Source organism: Callionymus lyra, chromosome 2 (assembly GCF_982586985.1).
Source record: "Callionymus lyra chromosome 2, fCalLyr1.hap1.1, whole genome shotgun sequence".
Taxonomy (NCBI): domain Eukaryota; kingdom Metazoa; phylum Chordata; class Actinopteri; order Syngnathiformes; family Callionymidae; genus Callionymus; species Callionymus lyra.
Window position 1 is genome coordinate 23,445,703 of NC_141819.1, and position 24,530 is coordinate 23,470,232.

Genomic DNA, 24,530 nt, shown 5'->3' on the forward strand with positions numbered 1-24,530 from the left:
GTTTATTAATGAGATTTTGATGTTCAATTTCACATTAACTAGATATTGACTTTCACCTGCTCAATGGGGCCAACTCGACTATATTTGGCATGTAATGCACTTCATTGTGTGTGTGTGTTTGTAGGTGCGTGTGTGTGTGTGTCCTTTGATATGGGTTGATTAAATGGCTGCTGGGTATTCAGATGTGTGTAGAGATCTGCTTAGTGGTGTATTAGTGATATTTTGCAACACACAAACATTGTATATGCGTATAAATATCGCTCTTGGGTCAGTGGATACAATGTGCAAATAAACACACAGAAGTGTTATTAGAGTTTTTAATCCCACACATGTATAAAACCCTATGAAGAAACCCATAACTTAAAAAAAGATTGTTGATATTTAGAGTATGAGTGCATTTGATGTCTTGAACACAAACCCAGGCTCTCTCTCTTCCTGTGACTATTCTTGTCAAATGAAGAGATGACGTTATCCTCCCCGGCTCGGAGTCGTTGCGCCTCTCGGCCAGCGGGGGGCGCCAGAGCGCCGAGCGTACACGTCAACGCGCAGGAGCGGCGAGAGACGTTGAGCGAGTGTGTGTGTGTGTGTGTGTGCGTGTGTGTGTGTGTCGCGCGGGTTATCGCGAGAGCGGCGTGTGCCGCGACCGCAGCGCTGGACGGCGCTGGTGGGGGCTGCGCGCGCCCACGGCTCGCCCTCTCTCTGCCGCGGAACCACACGCGAGGACGGTGGGCGACAGCAGCACCCGGGGTGAGTACCGTACCGGCGGGTGAAGGCGCGTCACGTGACGAAGGGACGTCAAGTAGGAACGCGCGCGTACGTGCGTGTGCGTGTGTTGTACCAGCGTTTCGGGGCCAGATGTGACCAGTGGAGTGTCGTCCATCCTGTTGCTCACCCGCGGGTCACTCGTCTACGCAGATCCCGAAATGGTTGCGTCACACGCCGGTCCAGACGCACGTGTTCGCCGGTCAAGGCAGGTACACGCGCTTTTTTTTTTTGGTGTCGTTCTGGACAGTGTTGGACTTGTTGATAGAAATATATTCGCCCGAGGGTTTTTTTTTTTTTTGCTCACGCGCACAGCTGTCACCTGTCACGCGCGTGGGGTTCGTATCGATCCATTGCTGCGGTTTCGATCCACGTGATCGATGACTTTGGTACCGGTACTAGATGCACCGTCACAGCGAGGCACACGTGGGACAGAAAACTGCGTCGCTTGCAGCCACACACACTACGACGTTAGTAAGGGTTTGGTGGACCGGATCCAGTGCAGGGGAGGAACGCCCCCCACGCACGCACGCACGAGATGAAATGGCACGCAGGTTTTTTTTTTTGGACAGGTGATTTACACGTTTTGTACGTTTTGGGTACGAGAATGGAGTGACACCTATGTTGGGAGGAAAAGTACATGATCGGCTCTGAGGAAAAACCTGAAGGAAAAAATGGTGTAGTTTTACTTGTAGAGATCATTGAATATTATATATTAAGGTAACCTTTTGGTGTTTTTTTTTTTTTATCTCTGCACGTGCAAAACTTAGCGCCAACCATAAAATCTGATTTGATAAAAATCCACATGAAAGCGACTGAAATAAATGACCTTTTATGAGACAGAATGTGAGGTTATTGTTCATTCATGTTGTGAGGTACTGTAGTTCCTGACCTGAATACCTGCTCTGGTGCTGCTTAAATGCTTGTGTCGATCATGGAAGTTGTTTTTATTTTGAATGTGTGCTTTCATAGAGTCATGTTATAATGAGTTCCTCAGCAGGTATATATGCAAGTGCTTTCTAATTATACAGTAAATTAACAATTCCTACTACATTTTGAAAAAGCCTTGCAAACGAATCCCATAATGCACCGCAACAGTTTAAATGACAATACTTGAAATTTGAATTCCTGCTACTGTTGTTGAAAAATACAATAATAGAAAATATAAATCAAAGTTATTTTGGATTAACACTAATGCACCACACATTACCACTAAATTGACCACATCGGTCAAATTTTGAACTTAAACTTACCAATTATTTTAGCCATTTTCTGCCCTGTATACATTTATTTATTTATTTAAAGTTTGGGCCCTTTTTTGACCTCCAGCTCTACCGTAGCAGATCCTGCCTCCTCTCGTTGGTTCGTACGGCATTATCTTTGACTAACCCAGACGGTGAAATCCTCTGATAAGCTTCTGGACTTTTCAATATATTCTTGTTGGATTTTTGAGCGCATCACTTACATCGATAATGCATCAGAGGAGGATTTCTAATGGCGGGTATGAGGTGGAGAAAGAGATTATTGGGCCACAATCCTCTTTCAATATTCAGTACCTGACTGGAGTTGGAAGAGTCAGACATCTGTAAAACCCTCTGTAATGGAGGCATTATGACTTTGGACATTTGTTGCTCTCGGCGTAAATTTCCCGTCACACTTTGAGTGACACCTCAGTGTGTCATGTCCTAATATCTGCGCTCGCCTCCATATTTAATGAGTCGTCTCTGCAGCTCCCCGCCCGGACCTGACAACCTTTTAGGTGTACAAGGAGTAGAGATGTTCTTGAGAGGTAAACTTGCATAACCTTTACTGAGAAAACAGTTTGTCCCCGACCTGGCCCGGCTGGAAATGTACCGTCTTTCCTTCATCTCCTGATTTTCATATGAGTCATCTGTAGTTGATTAATTTTCTACTGAGCCAGTTTTAATCGGCCTAAATTAAAGTTTGAAGTATTATGACTTTTATTTTTTTTATTTTAATTTTTTTAAATGCACCACTGTGGTATTGAACCAATAAACTACCACATTATCTTGTATATTACATCCATTTCTGGATGTAATATACAAGATAATGTAAATAAACGTATAGATAAATGGTATCTACGGTCATATAATCATTAGTGGAAGAATCATTTTTTGTTGATGTGAATGTCTGGTTGTTTAAACACATATAATGATAAGAACTAAAGCGGTTGTTAAAACTCATTCAACACAAATGTGTTGAACACAATTACACAACGGGGCCAAAATCATTTGGCAGTTGGAGTCAAGGGCCGAACAATATTTAGTGTTCAGTGAACTTTCTATAACTGGCACTCTTGAACAGGAGTCGGCCATTTTATGTTTTAATTCTTGGATGTTGAGTCCTGCATAATTATCTCAGTTTAGCTTGTTTGTTTGTTTGGCAAAAATGCCGCCTCATTACATGGGAATTCACAAACTGAAGTTAAAATATCCTCCTGCTTTTCTTCCAATTCTCTTCTTCCCGCATGAAGTTTTATTAGTTTTTGCAACTTTTTTAGAAATTGGTGAGATAAAAAACCCCAAAACATTTGTTCCATATATTATCTTAAACACTGGAATCTTCACAGCTTATCATGTTAACTTTCATCTGTACATTTTCCATAGTGGGACACGTTAAATGACGGATTATGTAATATATATTTATATTCTATTTCTGATAAACAAAATTGCTCAAGTTCTTACATCGAAAACTATCGCATTATACTGACAAAAACGGTGCTTTTAGGCATTCCAAGTTTTCTTCACTGTCCACTAGTCACAGTTCCAACTTGATTGAAAACCATTCTGATCTAATCATGTTATACATGACTGTGGTTCGGGTTGAGGGGGCAGCAGCCAAGGTCAAGAGGCCCAGAATTCACCCTTTTCTCTTGAGAAAGTTTACCACATACTAAGGAGTAAAATAATAATCACATCACTTATATCTGTGAGATTGTTGTTTCGTTCACTAGAGACAAGATTGCTTATTTAATTGGGAGCTTTGCCTTTTGGCTCAGCTCTTTCTCCACCAGACACACGGTGAAGTCATCCAACAGGGTATTTATTTTTTACCTACAGAACTAAGTTTCCTTTTTTTTTCTTTTCTCCATCAATCTTGCGTGTCTGATCCCAGTTTACGTCTTGGTGGCTTGAATGGTGGAGTTTGTCCACATGAGTGGGATTATCAAAGGTTAATAGAAGGGCAGATTAAACATCACTAGATGATGATGAAGTGGGAGTGGAGAGAACGCCACGCTCATATGACCTTTCTTTTTTTTTTCTCTCCTATACTCTCTCTTCCTCCCGCTTTTTAATAAGCCCAGACTCTCATTACCCCAGCGATGTTTGTGACAATGGTTCACCATGTAAATGTGCCCGGTTATGTAAGAGCCTTGTTTAGCATAAACTGCCCCTTTTTAACATTTGTTTGCTAATAGCTTTGGATGTGTTGCACTGTGAGCACGGGCTGCATTTATGTTATTGGGGGGTTTAACTCGAGAGATGACCTTGAAGCTTGCAAAAGAAGGAAAAAAAAATGTGCGAAACATGCACACACACACACACACACACACACACACACACACACACACACACACACACACACATGCAGTGGCACGTGTTCTGTTTTGTCTCGCACACTCTGACTCTGAAGCTGGTGAATGTAACTTCTTCTTTTATACGTGTGAACGAGGATGAACTCTTGGCTCTCCCTATTGTCAATGTGGGCTATTTGAAGTTACACATAACCCACTTACTGCGTGTGTGTGTGTGTGCGCGTTTAAATATGTGTGTGTGTGTGCAGTTTTTTTTGGGGGGCGGGGGGGAAAGGGATGAAGATGAATGAGGACTAATGCAGGGACTGATTCAAGACCAGACAGCACTGGTAGGAAGTGAGACAGAAGCGAGAGGAGGAGGTTTTTAAAGGAACACATCAACACATTAACCAGAGTGTTTAAAAATAACATTTGTCACTCATGTTTTGCAAGCATGGGGGCCCCCCCGTGTGAGAGAATGACTTTGACCCCCCCGGGACGGTATCAGTTCTTGACTCTGGCGTCACTGAGCCCGGAGTGAGGGAAGGTGGACTCCGGTTTCAAAACATCGTTTAGTCTTCTGTCTTAGAGCTAAATTATGAAGGTGGTCATTTTCTAAAAATAATCTAAGATGGAGGCGAAGGGATGGATTAAGTATAACAAGCATGCCCTCCTACACACTTTAATACATTGATACTATTTTAAGCAGCCTATAATCATGAGCCTCCCCCCCCCCCCCGTTACCTCTAACATTCAGCTACTACTACTTTATATTTCTTTCCAACTATAAGGACAATATACACTTAAAATAAAGAGACACCAACTCAACATTTCCTGAACCATCTGACAAATCACCTCTTAAATCATCTAATTAAGGTACTTTTAGGAGAGGTTCTAGGGAATACTATCATCCGATCAATACTGGGTGATCCCTACTTGGAGGTGGCATCTGACTTGGTTCCATATCCACAAGGTTATTATGAGATGCTACCAACTTCCATTTTCAGTGCAGAAATGAGTGTCTATAAGAAAAGGGGTAGAGAAGGACTTGATGGATCAGGATCAGGTCTAAAGGTAGAGAAGGACTTGATGGATCAGGATCAGGTCTAAAGGTAGAGAAGGACTTGATGGATCAGGATCAGGTCTAAGGGTAGAGAAGGACTTGATGGATCAGGATCAGGTCTAAAGGTAGAGAAGGACTTGATGGATCAGGATCAGGTCTAAAGGTAGACCTGATCCTGGTAGTATTAAGCTAAATAAGCTGCAATTTTATTCTTGTATATAGTAGTTTTTATCAAAACATTTCTTCAACTAATTAAAAAAAAATGATTTGAGGGATTAATATATACTCAAATTACACACAAGAAAGGAGGGAAAAAGTAAGTGTGAAAATGTAAATGAATAATGAATACAAAATACATTTGTTACTGTATAAGAACCATTTATACATGATCATACTTTGACGTAATGAGGGTGGTTGGTCTTGGGTGGTATGATCTATATATTGAATTATGTTTTTTTTAAATGGTATCAATGTTTCAAGGTTGTGAGTAGTACAGGACAGTGATCTGACTTTCATATGGTCCTCATACTTTCATTGTTTTCAGCCCAGGTGGTGAAGGAAATTGCTGGTGTTGTCACTGCTAGCGGCGACTTAGCCAAATTAGCGAAGTAGCATTTGGTCTCCGTCCAAATTTTCAAGCCGCAAAGCCTCATTTTGCACCTGCTGTGGTGCGGCAGTAAAATGAGTCCCCGTTGAAACGCACTCCTGCAGTGCACGTCACTGAAGTCGTATGCCGTAAACACACCGGTATATTAAAAAAAAAATCATAATGAATATTATACTAAACGGCGCTAATAGGTGGTCTGTGGATAATGGAGTGATTAAATGATTAAACAAAGATTAACTAAACATACGTGTGGATTCTTAGTTCTGTCATGTCCGGAAAACGATGGTTCAAACCTCTTGTTTTCTCTTCCCTTATATTATAACCTTTTTTTTTTTTTGTCTTCTTCACTCGGGTCATGGTTGTTGTTCCCGGGAGAAGATGGGTCCCGAAGCCCACCTGCTATAACCCTCAAATCAGTGTTTTTTTATTCTACGAGTCTGGTGAAGGGCAGATGTTGAGGATGAAATGTGGATCAGCAAAGTAAACGCTTCAGGGATCAGAACGACGTCCTGCCTTTGTTTTAGATTCTGTTCTCATGCAAACTTCCTTATGTCCTGCATCACTACACACGCGGGATTATTCGTAGAGATTCTGGAGGAAGATTAGACAGATTATTTGCAGCAATAGCTGCCGAAGCATGTATTTGCAAGATTTGTGGCTGAGAATTGACTATTGTTGACAGGAAAGATGAAAATTCCTTCCAGCTGTGCTCTCGCAGCCTCCCTTCATCATCAGCTCCACGCTCGCTGTCACTCCAGCACTGGTTGGACGCAGGATGGTGTAAAATAATCCCACACAAATATGAACAGGATAAATGATTGCAGACTTTCAATGAGAACTGGATCAGTTTCAGGTGAGATCCTGGCATGTATGTATTGTAGGTCTCAGTCGACAGTGGTCACTAAGTGCCAGCTGGACTGGTCTAGGGTCATCGATGGTGACTTTTCATCAGACCACAGTTACCTGTGTTATAGGTGGCGATTCTATAGAACTGTAATGGAACTCGATGCACAATATCGCATTTCTTCATCTTTTTATTGAGCTTAATGTGTCTCTGACTAAATCACATGCTTCAGCTTTACCCTCGCGTGCTTACTGCTTGGCCTATTTCCATGGTAACCAACCCAAAATGCTGCAACACACACACACACAAGTCCACGGCCAAATCCACAATGCATTTGGGAACATGTCTGTAAAGACTACAAATTGTGAAGTTCATGTGTGTTATATAAACATTATGTGTGTTCATCTTATGCTGGGATGTTGATACAGGTTTTCAAGGACTCCTAACAATACTATCAGATTTAGCTCTTGATTTTATATCGATACCAATTGACCAGATTACGTTGATTTTTGTTTGGCGTGTTCTTCTAGCACACCATGCTTTTTTTTTGCTTTATTTATTATAAAAAAATAAATCGTCTGTACCCTTAGGACCTATTTTTATGTCCATAATGCATCTGTCAAACTGATACAAGTTGCAACCTGATACAAATACAATTGCATTATGTCATTCTAGCTCTGATCTGACATTAAAGGCCAACTCTCCTGACTCACATGTTTCAAATGTTGAAGTCTTCCTCTTCAAGATGCAGTAAGTCTCTCATGTTTTGATCTTGTACTTTATAATGTTCTCCACCGTCTGAAATGTCAGCGAACAAGAGGTTACGAGAGCGGAGTCCAATATGACGTAATAATGGCTTCACTCAATCTCCAGCCAGCTGTAAACGTGCCCCGCTTTGTTTATACATCAAGTCCCTTGGAGGTGGAGACTTCCTGGATGGATTATGCACAGTGACAATATTTGATTTTTGACCAATCACTGCAGAGTGGGTGTGGTTCGATCAACCGAAAAGGGAAGTGTTTTTTTGAATGGGCGGGGCTTAAGTACATTTACTAATGTAAATATTTCAATGAAAAGAGGTTTTTATACAAACAGGCACATACTTATGAGTACAATAGAGTCCAACATATATTTAAGGGACATTTAAGGAGTTTAGGCCTTTAACGGATGCATTACCTTAAGGATTGATAAGTTACAATCTATCTCACTTTATATCTATTATGATTATTTTGGATATTAAATCGTGAAGAATGTTGAGCAAATTGCATGATGGGTTTAAGAGTTCAGTCTCTGGCCCAAAGCCTCTTGATACAGAAAATAAAACCATGACATTCCCACAGTAACAAAAGTGTAGCTTTGTATTGCTAGTGCCACTTGTCTAGTTATCTTCTAACAAGCAGTTGTTTGTTGCTGGTTTGCTTCTCTGTTGATGGGGGGGGGGGGCGATCCGTGGGTATTTATGTGTGTTAATGGTGGTTTGTTTTCGTGTGCCCTGCGACAGACTGGCACATCATAAGCGCCCTGCAACCCCTTTAAGGAAATAAGCTTCAGAAAAAGAATGTTTATCAAACGTACATTGTTCTCTTACCTGTCAAGAAAATAGATATGGTATCAGTTTTTTCTCTTTTTTCCAGTCAACAAATGGCTCCTGATACAAACTCTAGTCTTTATCTCGACCTGCTATATGATACCCCATTTCCTTAGTCCCTTCAAAAATGTGTTTTATATATCGGTGGCGGCTCGTGAACAGGTTGTAGCTTTGTTTCCGCACTGCCTCCATGAACGCATCATGAGTAGAGCAGTGTCTGAGCAAATGACATGTTGCTATCCATTTGTTCAACTCAGAGCTAGCCAGTATTCTTTTATCTTTGCGATTAATCTCTGAATGTATTCGTTTCCAAAGGGGTGTGAACCTTGTAAATACAGTTTCTCTCATGGACCCGACTTTTTAACCATGCGGCGTCTCTTTCCGGGCTGAATCATGTTTCTCCACTGACTGGTTCAAGTGTGATGGTTGTTAAGCAGCGCTGCATTACTTTCAATCTAAAAATGATATTTCTGAGAAAGAGTTTAAAGAGACATTGACGTGTGATGGTTGTGAATACTGACCTGCTGTGGTCACTCTGATGATGACTAGATTTGGTTGGGCTCATTAAAAAAAAAAGGTTTGGCTGGAAATCAAAGAGTTATTAGATTAGCGGAATGTTCTCAGATCAGCCTCATTCCTTCACACCACTTTGCTATGCTAGATGTCATATGACCATCGCCATAGCGACATCCTATACTTCTGGCCTGCTTGCCGCAGCATCTCTGTGCCCTCTGGCCTTTCGCCAGCAGTGAGCTGTGGGCAAAGATGGAAGTTGAATATTCAGTGATTTCAACTTTACCCGTTTCTGTACATTTCTGGTTCTGCATGTTTTCTACATTCGTACACATCGTGCTTGGAATTAATGAGCACTTGTTTGTCGTTTTGAATCATTCACCCAGCTATATTTATATTAAATTATTCATGCTTTTTCATGTAACTTTATCTTCAGAGAACATCTTAACCAAAACACACAAACAGTTGTACACACATGCTGATGCTTGGAGGAGAATTGGCTCTCGAAAATGTCTCTGACCTATGATTATAAACAAAACAAGGTTCTTTGAGTTCTCACAATAGATTTATTTTAATTATATTGAATTATATTTATTTATATTTTGAACATAACACAAGCCAGTTACAGGTTCTGTTTAAAGTGTTCAAAGAATCTTTGGTCTGCCCTCTACTGGCAACCATATGGGTGTCCTGGTGGGAAACCAAATGACAGCCTGTAGAGGGAAGATCACACGAGCTGTTTAAAATGAGGAAAAACTACATTTCATTTAAATACTTTCCGCCATTTTCATCATTCAAGAGCAGATTCTGAATCTCATTGTAATACATCAATTAAAAAAAACGAGACCAAACCGAAACCATTTCGAAAACTGGTGTTTTGTGCTGAAAATCTCAACTGAAACTTTTGTGATTTATTTTTATTTTAATTTTTTTTATAGGGCTGGGTATCGATTTAAAATGTTGGGTAGATGTACCTTCACTTCACGCCAGCGCCATCCCTTTGATATATACTGTAGATCTGTGCAAGTGAACCCGTCTGTGAACATTACAATCGCCGGCAGCATTATCAAGTCTTGCTCATTTGATTTACTTTTGGGTATCGAAACTCGGCACCAAAAGACAAAGTATGTTTCAATATTCGACACTGTTGAAGCATTATGATCGGTACCTCCAAAGAATCAAAGTGTGATACCCAGCCATAGATTTATATCTTCCATATTTTAGGCTTGAACACTCTCCCTTTAAACTCCATGTGACCAATGAATTTTGTCCACGATCTGGAAAATAAACAATTTTCTTCTTTTTTTTTTTCTTTTAGGAAACTTTCTAGGGAAGAGAAGATTTGAGGGTTCTGCAGATGGGAGCGGCCGAGCTGCCTGGTCAACGTTTCTCTGACAGAATCTGCCAAAGGACGCTTTGGACATGCCTTTCTGTCCTTGAGCATAAACTGCTAAATCCGAGGAGCTAGAAATTAGTGAAGAAAGCCGCTGGCATGAGGAGCGAGTGGATTCCAAAGTAAAACCAGACTTGGGAGGAGTGTAGAGGGTGTATGGGTGCCAAATCCTTTACCAACACTCCCTACAGTTCCAGGATCTACCAGTGTCTTTCTCGCTTCCCTCCTGTTGCTTCTCCTACATTCTCACTTGTTATCTCTGATGGGAGTGACATAGTGGCCGTGGCTTCTTCTACCGGCCCCCCGCCTCGCCCCCGCCTCCCCAACCACACGGGGGCATCCAGGTAGTAATGTCTTGGAAGAGGAATTACTTTGCGTCGGGTGGCGGAGCAGCAGGTGGGGCGCAGGGGCTGGTCAACCCGCGAACCATGACCTCCATCGCGCCCAGCAAAGGATTGAGCAACGAGCCCGGACAGAACAGCTGCTTCCTCAACAGTGCTTTGCAGGTAGGACCCCTCAACACGTGGGACCTCATCATCCTCACTTTTGTCAAGTAAACTTTGAGAAACATTTGAACAGAAAAGTCATGATAAGTTTTAATTTAATCATGTGAAAAGGTTTTTAAACTGGCAGCCTATTGACCATTTGTGACTGTACAGGTGCTCAGGCAATAGTTATTTACCTGGCTTTAAGACCTTTATTTTTCATGGCAAATACCCAAGTCTGCACCGATCAGTACGCGGTGTAAGGAAGTCTAGAACAGGAAAAACTGGCAAGTGCGGTGCAAGAAAGAAGGAAAGGACAACATACAGAATGAGGGGAAAAAAAGAGAGGTAGAAAAAAAACAAGCAAGCAGAAGAGAAAGAATGAAAAACTAAATATAGAACGTGAAAGAAGCAAAGAACACGTCTATGATCCTTCCGTCAGTTCTCCAGAATTTACTTTCTCTGCAACAAACAAACACACTCACTCTCACACAGGTTAGAACCGGAACCATCACATCTAAATGTATGTGCATGAAAGTAGAAAGAAAGACAATCAATGACTTAAACATGTTTTGTGTGGTAGGTATTGTGGCACTTGGACATCTTTCGCAGAAGCTTTCGACAGCTGACGACACACAAGTGCATGGAGGACTCGTGCATCTTCTGTGCTTTAAAGGTACGTAACATAACACTACCTTTCTCATGTGGTCTGAAATGTAGCTTTACATCGACTGTTACGAGTGGCAGTGTAACGAAAGCTAGCTTTACATCGACTGTTACGAGTGGCAGTGTAACGAAAGCTAGCTTTACATACACTGCTACAAGTGGCAGTGTAACTAGTGCTAGCTTTACATCAACTGTTACGAGTTGCAGTGTAACGAAAGCTAGCTTTACATCGACTGTTACGAGTGGCAGTGTAACGAAAGCTAGCTTTACATCGACTGTTACGAGTGGCAGTGTAACGAAAGCTAGCTTTACATCGACTGTTACGAGTGGCAGTGTAACGAAAGCTAGCTTTACATACACTGCTACAAGTGGCAGTGTAACTAGCCCTAGTTTTACATCAACAGTTACAAGTGGCAGTGCAACAAGAGCTAGCCTTACATTAACTGTTACGTGTGGCAGTGTAACAAGAGCTAGCTTTACATACACTGCTACAAGTGGCAGTGTAACTAGTGCTAGCTTTACATCAACTGTTACGAGTTGCAGTGTAACTAGCCCTAGTTTTACATCAACAGTTACAAGTGGCATTGCAACAAAGATAGCCTTACATTAACTGTTACGGGTGGCAGTGTAACAAGAGTTAGCTTTACATACACTGTTACGAGTGTCAGTGTAACAAGAGCTAGCTTTACATACATTGTTACAATTGGCAGTGCAACAAGAGCTAGCCTTACATTAATTGTTACGGGTGGCAGTGTAACAAGAGCTAGCTTTACATACACTGCTACAAGTGGCAGTGTAACAAGAGCTAGCTTTACATACACTGCTACAAGTGGCAGTGTAACAAGAGCTAGCTTAATATCAACTGTTACGGGTGGCAGTGTAACAAGAGCTAGCTTTACATACACTGCTGCAAGTGGCAGTGTAACAAGAGCTAGCTTTACACACACTGCTACAAGTGGCAGTGTAACAAGAGCTAGCTTAATATCAACTGTTACAAGTGGCAGTGTAACAAGAGCTAGCTTAATATCAACTGTTACGGGTGGCAGTGTAACAAGAGCTAGCTTTACATACACTGCTACAAGTGGCAGTGTAACAAGAGCTAGCTTAATATCAACTGTTACAAGTGGCAGTATAACAAGAGCTAGCTTAATATCAACTGTTACGGGTGGCAGTGTAACAAGAGCTAGCTTTACATACACTGCTACAAGTGGCAGTGTAACAAGAGCTAGCTTTACACACACTGCTACAAGTGGCAGTGTAACAAGAGCTAGCTTAATATCAACTGTTACAAGTGGCAGTGTTACAAGAGCTAGCTTAATATCAACTGTTACAGGTGGCAGTGTAACAAGAGCTAGCTATACATCGACTGTTACGAATGGCAGTGTAACGAGAGCTAGCTTTACATCAACCGTTACGAATGGCAGTGTAACAAGACTTAGCTTTACATCGACTGTTACGAATGGCAGATGCACTTCAGCCTAAATTCTGAATTGATTTTGTAAATCGTCAAGTTAATGTCTCACTTATTCTGCAGTGTCCAGCTAACAAATAATTTCTGTCGATGTAGCAGACAACTGGGTTTGGTTCTGTTGGCTCAGGCGCTGCTTCTGAAGCTCTGGTGGAGCTGCCAATGTCTAAATTATTTGTTGTTGGTGGGAGAGACCGTCTCCAGGGAACTAAGAGGATATTTTGGCTGCGATTTATGCAACCCCAGTTTTTCAATAGTCCCTCATTACTTTGAGAGGAAAGAACAGAATCACAAAAGACGAAGAATATCTCCTCACACGAGCAACATAACCATTTTACGGTAATATGAACAGGGATTGACTCTTTTAGTATATTTCAACCGTTCTATCAAAGTTACTGAAGCATGTCACGTAAGGATTCCCTGACTTCAATGTCACCAAGAACATCCTCCAGTGAGTTATTTTCTCCCAGTGTGACCAGTGCCTTCTACCAGTAACACACCTGCTTCACCTGTCGACTCCTTATGCAGCAGTTCTATCCCAGCACAGTGTTCACATCATCCGGATTTAATAACAGTCTTATCAGTTCATGATTTTTTTTAAATGCCTCAATACATTTGTTATCTCTATTTTTACCGTTTCTGTTGTTCAAGTTGTTTTTTGAGTTGTTTATGGCCAGTGACTAAAAAAAAGAAATCATGTAATACATTATTTTCTAAAGATTAAGACAAAAGAGCACATCCATATTCACCCCTGCCTGTGGGAACTAAAGGTTTGCTGGCAATATTTATAGCACAAATACAGCAGAATAATAACGACAAGAACTGCACATGTTAAGTAAAAAAAAAAAAGTTTATGAATTTCCTCTTTATTTATTTTAAATGAGAAAAATCGAATCAGAATAAAACTAGATTATTTATACAGATCAATTATGAATTATATATATTTTTTACTCTTGACAATTGACAACTGAATAAACTGTATTTTCGTTTTATTAAATTGACCACATGTAATTCACCTCAAGTAAAAGCAATAAGTAGATTATTTTAAAATGTAATTTGAGTAAAACATGCTTTATTTGACGCTGTTTTGTCCTTTACAAAAACCTTCAAGGTATACATGTCCATCTAGGTTTTTTTGGATCATTAAGATTAACACTTTTTTACTTTACTCAGTAGCAGCTCTCAGGTGTTTGATAAGTACTTGTCAATGTAAGTCCATGTAAAATACTTCTGAATTATATATGTGCGAGTAAATAATTAAATGTTAATTTCCACCCCTGCTCCTCCTCATCACCTTCTATTTCAACACAGACGATGAAGGTTCTGGTTGCTGCTCTCAGATCTGCTCCTTAAAGGTGATAAACAGGAAGAGGTTTAATCTCATAGAAACATAATAAACAGGTCTTATGTGGCTCTGGTGCGGCCATTTGTTGAATCAACTGAGACAAATATAGTGTGATGTGCTGCAGATGTGTGTGCGTGTGTGGCGGCGTCCGTGTGTGTTCAGCACACTCTACTGTCTCTCGTGCTTCTCTGTAATTAATTGGCCGAGCAAAAGCGCTGAGCCAGCAAGACCCACGCTGGGGCGACACACACCTACACCCACACACAAATCTTTAATGCTGAAGACGAAAAGCTTCCATGCACATGAACGCTCTTTCCAAAAAGCGTTTTTGTCTGACGGCAGCAGACGGAGAGCTCTTTCTTTAGCCGTTTTTCTCTGATGTGTGCAGCTTATTTTTGTTGAAACCAGAATTTTCTTGGGTTGTTATTGAGGGTCTGTGAATGGTGCAGTTTGTATGGATTTAAAATGAAATGATGTTATTCTGTTTTCTTAACATTATTATTCAGCTCAAGAAAGTAACTGTTTGAATGTGAATGCAAGTTTATTTTAAATTAGCGTCATATCTGTTAAATTTGAAAGCTAAATAAGTGAAAACATATTGAGTTAATTCAAATTTTTGTCAGTTTTGCACCGCGAGATCCTGAGAAATCTTTATGACTTCATGAAAAGAATCTTTCGGCTGATTCATCCGTCAATGTGTTGTCAACACTTTAGCTTCCTGTCAGTGAAGAACATGTTACATGTTGGTGGCAGCTGTGAGCCCCTTTTCATTCCCAAAATATCTTGTTCAAACATGGAGGGACAAATGTTAATGGTGTTCTTAAACCCACAGCCATACCAAATACTTTTTTAAACACGCCAACAGCTTTACAAGATGTCAACATGAGGACAACAAAACAGCTTTGTTTATGCTCTGATGAAAGTGTGTGCACTTTAGATGTTAAAAAGATTGTGGGTTTTAAGATGCAATTTGTTTCTTCATCAATTACATGGCTGAGAAGCTTTTTTATTATCACTCAAAACTTCCTCTGTCTTAATGTACTCAGCTTTGAACATCTGTGGTTCTGGAGATAACGTCACAAATCAACACACCACTTGAAAAAAACTGCATTTTGCAATCGTCTGCATTCATTCATTCCTTTTCTTTGCTGCTTAAAACCTCATGGAGGTTGCGTGTGGGTGGAGCCTATCCCAGGTTTTTTTGGGCGAGAGGTGAGGGACACCCTGAACAGGACGCCAGTCTGTCGCAGGACACACAAAGACGCACAACCATTCACACACACTCGTACATACAGGCAATTTCCCCAAGTTCCCAATCAACCTCTGTATGTTAATTGACTGTGGGAGGAAACCGGAGTACCTGGAGTAAACCCATACAACACGGGGAGAACATACAAACTCAAAATGAAATTGTCATTAATTGTTTTTGTCAATACGGTATTAAAATGGACATTATTTCTTCTATTGATGTCTTGTGTTTAAATAGTGATTTATGACAAAACATGACGGGAGCATGAACAGTATATTCAGCAATCATTAAATAACAGTGTCCATAAAACAGTCCAATGAATACTGCAAATGGTTAACATTTGTGTAACACAACATTACCTTTTCAAAGTAATTTCTGTTTTAAGGCGGCTTTTACGAGGATCGTACGTCAAGACGTGTGTAGTATTTTTAGGGGTTCTCACAATAACGGGCCCTAATCATCAGCCCTGTTAACTTGTGTTGTCGGCCTGGTTCGTTTGTGTTACCGCATTAAAGTTAATGGTGTAACATCTCAATGAAAGTGTTTTTTTTAAATAATCACACACACCTCGCTAACCATAGTGTAACACACGCCTGAACTGTTGACCGCAGTCGGGGAAATACACAACCATGTTTGTCACAAAATCATGAACAATATCAAAACTGTATTTATGTTATAATGCTAATGAAAGTTCTCCAGGTATCACTGCAACACTTTATCTAACTCGGCACTGAAACACACACACACACATACACACACACTCAAATGTGAATAGAAACGCACACACACACCACATGGGGAAAAGAAATAAAGAAGACGAGAAAGTGTTCGGGAGGAAGGAAGAAAGATGAATGAATGTGGGAGTTGGTGTGGATCGTTCTACATTTGACATTTGTGTGTGTGTGCGCGTGTGTGTGTATACACACACTCACACACACAAAAAACCAATCCTTCCTCGTTCTCCTCCTCTCCTGCCTCCTCTATTTGCACCATCCCTCCCTCCCTCTGTAGGGTATATTCCCCCTCTATTCTCCTTGGCGCATTGCTGCAGTCAGAAAAGCTACAGTAACACACACACACACACACAGACACCCCCCCCCACACACACACACGCATACACACACAAACACGCGCACATTTTATTGTCAGCACTGCATTACCTATTTTTATGTCAGCTACTAACTAGCAAAAACAGCGTCCAAAAACATCCAGTATATATTAAGTATTGAGTAAATACGTGTGTATAAGATCTGCTCAGACGTTCTTAACTTGTTGTCACTCATTGAAGGACAGATAAAACCACAAAAGAAGCTTTTAAACAAAATGAAATGATGAAATGGGAGCAGGGCATCATTGGTTTTGTGACTCTGGGTCGCTTAAACTTCCTGGAAAGAGCTTTCTTGAACTTTTTCTAACTCACTTTTGGAGTGGATTCTTTCTGCACACATTTGTGTGGATCTAAAGATGGTCACAGTTTGACAAGTTTGTTTAACTTATGTTATCAGTTTTGTGATGTCTCAGTCGGATCGTTCTTTTTTTCACCCTTTCTCGCAGTGTTGTAAATAACCTACTGGAGTTATTTTCTAGAGAAAAATAACTTGGTCATGGTTGTTGTTGATATAAGAATGTTTTGTTTCAATCTTCATGGACTATCACGTTATTAAGTAAGAACTGGCTGATGTTGTCATGGAGACATGAGTCAGCAGATAACATAGATGAGTTGATAATACTGATAAAAACAATAATTTTATGAATCTTCTTAAATAACATAATTTCTCTAGAGGATGAACATTTTTTCATTAGAAATCTTGAGCCCAAACAAGGAAGTCGTTGTCATGTTAAAATCATCATATCTTTGTTTTCTTCAGTTTCTTGTTGATTTAAATGTCTGGTTCAATACAACATACATTTTATTTTAACAAATATATTGATAAGAAGACAAATACATAATAGGAGTTTGATTTAAGAAATGATGTCTGAACATTTACCATCTTTTCTTGATAATAACACTTAAGTTCTTACATCAATATCAGAGCTTTTAGACATTCCATGTTTTATTTTCAGTCTGTTAGTCACATGATACACACAGCAGTTACTTCTTGATAAAAACATTCAACATTGAAGGCTGTTTTGGTCATTTTTTTCATGACTTCATAGTCAAAAATTAATTCTTACAGATGGCAGCGCTCAGTGTAAGTGCACCGTCTACATAAGGAGTCCCACATGCGAGTCTTCACACACGTATATCATCAGTGCTGTACGCTGACATGATATGTGCCTGAATATCTTCTGTCACTCAACGTACAGACGCTCCCACTCATCAGGACTCGCAGCACCTGCTGGTGCTCAGTCAAGATGTCTAATCTCAGATTAAATTACCACTGAGGCAACGAAAAAAACCCCATCAGCACTCTTGGCCTAAGGGAGCATTTCCAACTGACTTCTTAGGGCTTTAATGTCGATTTAAGAAAAAAAAAAAAAAAAAATCTTCTTTGCTTATTTTGGCAACTGTTTATCTGGTTACAATCTTGTTTTAATCTCATCCTGCCGTTGCAATCTCAGCCAAATTGACACTTTCTCGGTTCCCTTTGAACATCAGGAGGAGTGTAGCTCAAATAAAATAGATTTCAAAGATTTTGTACTTAAGACTGAATGATTCCATGAACATGAAGCGACGTTTGGTTTGATGTTGAAGACATTGAAGGCAAAGACTTAAGTCTTCTAGTGTTGAGTGTGTTGGCGCCAATCCAAAACCTCACTAAAAATCGTTCTTGTTTTTTCACATCATTTTTACACTGACAATTGAGCGCTCATCACATTCACTGATCACACGTCAAACTCAAGGTTTTTGGGGACGAAATCTGTCTCTAAATCAATGTGAATTAATGTTGATATGGTGACTAATTAAAATGTCTGTGTTTGAAATAAGATACAGAGATTATTATTGTCAACAATTATACAGAGACTTTGAATAAGAGTAGAAGTGATGTTGAAGAAAGGGAGTTTTTAAAGGAGGACAAATGTAGATAATTAAGATAGATTGATGCCCAAAGTATTGAAAAGGCATCACTCATACTTCCTGTTATGGTAAATAATAATTATGTTCTTGAATTAATTAATGATTTTGCGTTAAAATTTGACTCAAAGTGGTCGTTAAAGGCAGATTTACAGACAAAAAATCTCTTTATGTTACACAATCCACCATTCAGGTAAAGTTTATGCAGAAGGGAAGATGTGTTTTTTCGGTCCAGTAACAATATTTGAGTGTAAAACTACTGGATTCAAGGCTGGACAGATGTTTGGTCGCCACACTGTTTAGAGATGTGCAAACCTCACTGGTCTGCCATCAAAACACTGGTGAAAAAACTTCCCCTCTCTCTTCCCTACAACACTTTGTCTCTGTTTACCTTTTACAAAACTCCCTGAGAGCTTATAACGGCTGAGAGTTCCACACAAATTCCATTTATTATTGATACGGAGTGATATTGAGTCTGGCTCTGCTGTGCAGCCTCACTCTGGCAGTTGTTCACAGCACTTGAGAGGAGAGTCGTGCTTCTTCGGGGTTTGAATGTTTTGAAGTTGAATCCTGTGCCGTCTGTCTGCAGAGCATCTTCGCTCAGTTCCAGTTCAGCAGTGAGCGAGTGCTGCCGTCGGATGCACTGCGGAGCGCGCTGGCCAAGACGTTCCAGGACGAGCAACGCTTCCAGCTAGGAATCATGGATGACGCTGCCGAGTGCTTTGTAAGTCAGAAACTCAAATCTACGAGCCAGCACATTTTAACCAGCATCGCATACAAGTTACACACATCGTATCTCAGTGATAACAATGTTTATCAATCAAGTAGTAACTCCTGTATCTATCATGTGGACTTAAAGAAAACATGGGATGACTTAAAACATATTGATATTGATGTAAGAACTTGTAAGTGTTATTATCAGGAAACCATGAAAAATGTCTAGATATCAGTTCTTAAATTGATCTATTATGTGTTGTTATTATTGTTTTCATCATATTTGTACAAACAAATGGCCCTTTAGTTGTAAGAAACATTAAAATCTACAAGAAAATGAAGAAAAACAAGGCTGACATTATCAAACGTAATTGCAGAATTCAAAAACGCTCAATTACCGTTTGTTGCTCTGCTGCAATGCCCATGTGTAAGAAAAGGTTTTCACAGGTTATTCATTTTGAAGAGCAAAAGTGTTTATATCATCAGTTAATTTACGGCCGACAGAAGCTTTTACTGAATCACTGAGAACGGAGATGTTCAGATGAACTCATTTAATTATAAAGTACAATCCAGCGACAATTTCCGGTGAAGTCCACGGACAAACTGCTGGATAGTTTCTCTACTAACTGCTGTGAAAGTGGCTCCACCTTCCTAACACACCACTATCTCTCGTGTTGTTTCCTCTTTAGCGTGGGGTTTCCTAAGCTTGTGTGTGTGTGTGTGTTGGTCCATGTGTGTGTGTGTGTGTGTTTGGACGCTCTGTCTGATCGATTGGTAGAATATGTGTTCAGTCAGGGAGTCTGTCGGTTTCATATGAAATATAAATGCAGCTCCAAAGTATAAAGATTAACACAAGAGCCAGAGGTGAACACACACACACACACACACACACACACACACACACACACACATAGACATACACCCGCACAGAAAAGTACACACACACAAACACCAATAGATAAACACACGCATAGACAAACACACGGCTGGGCACACAGACACACACACACAGAGACACACACACACAGAGACACACACACAGACATGTACACATATACATACACACACACAAACACCCATAGACATACAAACACACAGACACACACACAAACACACACACACACAGACTCACACACATGCACACAAAGTCATCTGAATATACTTCCATTCATAAACTCCGTCATGCAAGTCAAGTAGGATTTGATGGTCGATGGTTTGATTCTAAATGATACAGTTGCCATATTGTGGAAACTTGGAGAGTTGAACATAGTTTCTGAGCTACAACTGTCACTTGTCAGAAACTAGCTCAGAGATCTTCTTTGGTGTTTGACCTTGAGTTACAGATTGTGTTCACAACATTTCTGTGCTGCTACTTCTACTACAAGCTTGAACACTTGAATCTGCAATTTTTTTTTTGCACCATTTATTTTCAAATTCCTTTCATACGTCTCTACGTTTATGTTATTTGATGAGTATGAAGTGAACCGATGACGTGTATTTGACACGGTGACGGTTTAGAGTCTAAGACATGTGGTTCCTGTGGTTCAACAGGAGAATCTTCTGATGAGAATTCACTTCCACATAAGCGCCGAGAGTCGAGAGGACATCTGCACAGCCAAGCATTGCATCCCGCACCAGAAGTTTGCCATGACCTTGTTTGAGCAGGTGAGTGCTCGAGAAAATAAAAACACTGAATCAATTTAGTAACATTCAGATGATTCTGCAGATGAAAAACGACATTATATGAATGAGAAAAAAAAAATACAGTTATACTCACAGCATTTACTGTCTAGTCTTCATTATTACACATGCTTTCCTGCCTGCATCTCTAACACTCGTACAAGCTCTCGACCCAGAGAGAAAAAAAACGGGGTAATTCGATTTAAGGTGGTAATTTGAAAATAACGATGCACGAAATGATCTGTCTGAACACATCCTGTTTGTGTTTGCAGTGTGTGTGTAACAGCTGTGGTGCCACATCGGACCCCCTGCCCTTCATTCAGATGGTTCATTACATCTCCACCACATCCCTCTGGTAAGACCAGCCCCACACACACACACTCTCTCACACACTCTCTCACACACAGACACACACAGACACACACACACACACTGCAGTATAGCTGGCAGATAGCTGATGCCCAGTTGCAATAAAGGAAGGTACGGCTTGTTCTCTTCCTCCCTGCATGTGTCCCTGCTGAACTGTGATCTCACACAAAAATGAATGTTTACACACACACTCTCACGCACACACACACTCTCATGCACACACACTCGATGCAAACAAGAGTCGACGCCTATACAAGCGGAGCTGCATTATCTAATGCAGATCCACTCACGCGATCACGTGTTCGTCCTCAAAAGCGTCACAAATGGCTGCGTTCGACTGACACACCGCGTTAGTGTCGTTTACAAACAAGGAAAGGTTGCCGTCGAGTCGTCCCACAGACGTGTGTAACTCCATCAGTCACCACCGGGCATGGTCTTCATCTCGGGTCAAAGGTCAGGGGTTATGTAGAGTCACCCGAAATGTAAGAATGCACTCAAGGTAAACTTCTGAGATGTTCTAGCTTTGAGCAGGATGAGCAGGAGAGAGAATACTATCTCACCCAGGAATGTGTCGCGCTGACGGAGGTGGTGGATGAAGCTCAATCACCGACACACTTGATACACACACACATGATACACACACACATGATACACACAATTGAAACACACACATGATACACATGAAACACACACATGATACACACACACATGATACACACAATTGAAACACACACATGATACACATGAAACACACACATGATACACACACACATGATACACACAATTGAAACACACACATGATACACATGAAACACACACATGATACACACACATGATACACACACATGATACACACACATGAAACAAACACATGATAGACACACATGAAACACACACATGATACACACACATGATACACACATTTGATATACACACTTGATGTGCCTGGACAGCTCTGTGATTGTTTGATATTTTATCACAGTGGTTCTTACATGGGGTAGGATATATATATTGTAGTGTATTTATATGTATATGTATATCTATATATAGATATACATATAGATATATATGTATATGTAGTATATAAAGCATAAATTATATTTTATTGTGACTATTTAAAGACACTCGTTTTTTTTTTCTAAATACAAATTAAATCTTAAATGGATAAAGGTTTTGAAGATGACAATGGAAAAAGATCATAAGCTCATGTTGCTAAATGATTATTTTTGTATATGCAAAAATCTTAAAAATAAATTGATTTCTTATTTAAAAGCTAAATAAATGATTTAGTGTAATTAATGTTACTGTCATCCGTGAGAAACAATTCAATGTTTTGCTGCTAGATAGATTATTTAATTGTATTTATTTATGCTTTCAATGGTCTGTGTCTGTAATGACTTGCTGGTTCTATAAGATAAAAGAATAATGTATATGGCTCTGAATGAAGGTGAAACAACAGCAGTGATATGATGGAGGGAGCACACGGACACTCACATGTTCGGTGTCGCTGTGAATTGACCCAGTTAGCCAGGGATATGACGTCTGGGCCTGAAGTGTGAGAGCAGACAATAGCTTGTGTTCCTTTTTTCTATGCGGACAAAATCCAGCGGAAGGACTTTGTGTAGCTCTTTTGCTCTAGTGCGGATAAAACCTCGCTCCACTTGTTCCCAGAATTGAAACTTTTGGAAACACAACAGTAGTTTATCGACCACTGTCACTGTTTGGTCATAACAATTGGTTTTTCCATCTGAAAATCTTCGCCATCACCAGAAGTCTTTAGTGTTTGTTGTAGATATTCTATTGAGGAGAGCTCGTGGCCACTAACGTCCATGAATGAAGTGAAGAAATGAAAGGACGAGTGAGAACGCTGTCAGAGTCGCGTGGATGTTGCCTGCGAGCTTTATTTACCCACGGTCGTGCAAAACAAACTCACAAACGTCAACAGTAGCGAGTGAGGAGAGCGAATAAATGTCACAGACTTGTGGCATCAACACCACAGATGATTAGAGGAGAGATTTGTCTACATTTTCTCCTCCGAGTGTTTCAAAAAAATGAGTGTGGGAGGCTGGAGGAGCCCGGGGATTTAAAAATCCTTACTTGGTAGGAAAGAGAAGCGATGCTGATTCATCTCACACAAACATGCGGTCGCACCAGATTATTATTTGAGGACGTCCTTCAGAGAGGACTGGAGAAATGAAAAAGAGACCTGACAGACTTCCCTCTCTCTTCCTCTCCCAACGTCGTGAACAACTTTCTTTCTTCGGGTGAATGTTTGTGCTAAGTCCACGTCTTTCTCTGCAGCAACCAGGCGGTGAGGATGCTGGAGTGCAGGGAGAAGCCCACGCCAGACATGTTCGGGGAACTTCTACGCAACGCCAGCAACATGGGAGACCTGCGCAACTGTCCCGTGAGTGTTTGCACATGCTCAGACCACCGTCTTCACTCGTGGTGGCGACAGCATGGGTCAAAATGAGGGTTTGATCGGCTAAAAAGAAGAAGACGGCAGAGGATAAAACGGGCATCTTTCTCCTTCTGCTGGTGTGTGTGTGTTGGCCGAGCCACATGGGAAAATGCTTCTGGTGAATAGAACCCGTTTGGATCCGTCCTCTGTGCACAAAGAGGCGCCTCTCTGGGTGCCGTTCAGGACTCGCTCCTCTCATCTGACCACTCAGTGTTTCGTTTGAGTCTCGTCCAGAACATCGTGGTCAGTGTCATCACGGACACACTGTCGTTGCCTGGTGACTTCAATGTTTACCCAGGAACAATAGTTGAAATATTGAACTCTAGATAATTGTATTAGGTCGTCTCTTGATATCGCCTCTTAAGTGGTCACGGGTTGAGCTTATAAAATGCCCATAATCCCCCCCATTTAAAGTGATTTAAATAGCAACTCTTTCTCACTGGTGGCTGACTTGAGTCGGCAGAGTTGAGAAGGAAAAACAAGCGGTGAGCTCAGCACTTCTCGCCCTCTGCTGTAAAACTAATAACGGGAGGTTTTCTTTTTATTAGGATGCAGTAAGAAGTGAGAGGAAGCTGAGGCACGAATAAAGTAATGTTGTTCTTTCCTGCAAATGAATGTTGATCAGCATTCTGCAGACCTCCAGGAGCCTTGCAGCAGCAGCTTGTGTAACCCTCAGTCGTGCTGACGGAGAGCAGAGGCTCGGGATGAGGGCTACAGTCCCCGTCGCTGAGGTGGATGCCACCAATGATTAGACTTCGTATGGACCACCAAG

General features: G+C 40.7%; 1 protein-coding gene across 2 annotated transcripts in view; it reads left to right on the top strand.

Moving 5' to 3' along the window:
* The first annotated feature begins 728 nt into the window (after positions 1 to 728).
* Positions 729 to 24,530, top strand: part of usp54b (ubiquitin specific peptidase 54b) — a 46,724-nt gene continuing 22,922 nt past the window's right edge. For both annotated transcript variants that reach the window (XR_015710525.1, XM_087784200.1), the window contains exons 1-7: positions 729 to 747; positions 10,231 to 10,811; positions 11,374 to 11,466; positions 19,124 to 19,258; positions 20,800 to 20,913; positions 21,201 to 21,283; positions 23,599 to 23,704. Coding sequence is in view for 1 of the 2 variants with exons in the window: in XM_087784200.1 (XP_087640326.1) it covers positions 10,656 to 10,811; positions 11,374 to 11,466; positions 19,124 to 19,258; positions 20,800 to 20,913; positions 21,201 to 21,283; positions 23,599 to 23,704 (687 nt within the window). In the remaining variant the exon portion in view is untranslated. The remainder of the gene's footprint in view (positions 748 to 10,230; positions 10,812 to 11,373; positions 11,467 to 19,123; positions 19,259 to 20,799; positions 20,914 to 21,200; positions 21,284 to 23,598; positions 23,705 to 24,530) is intronic.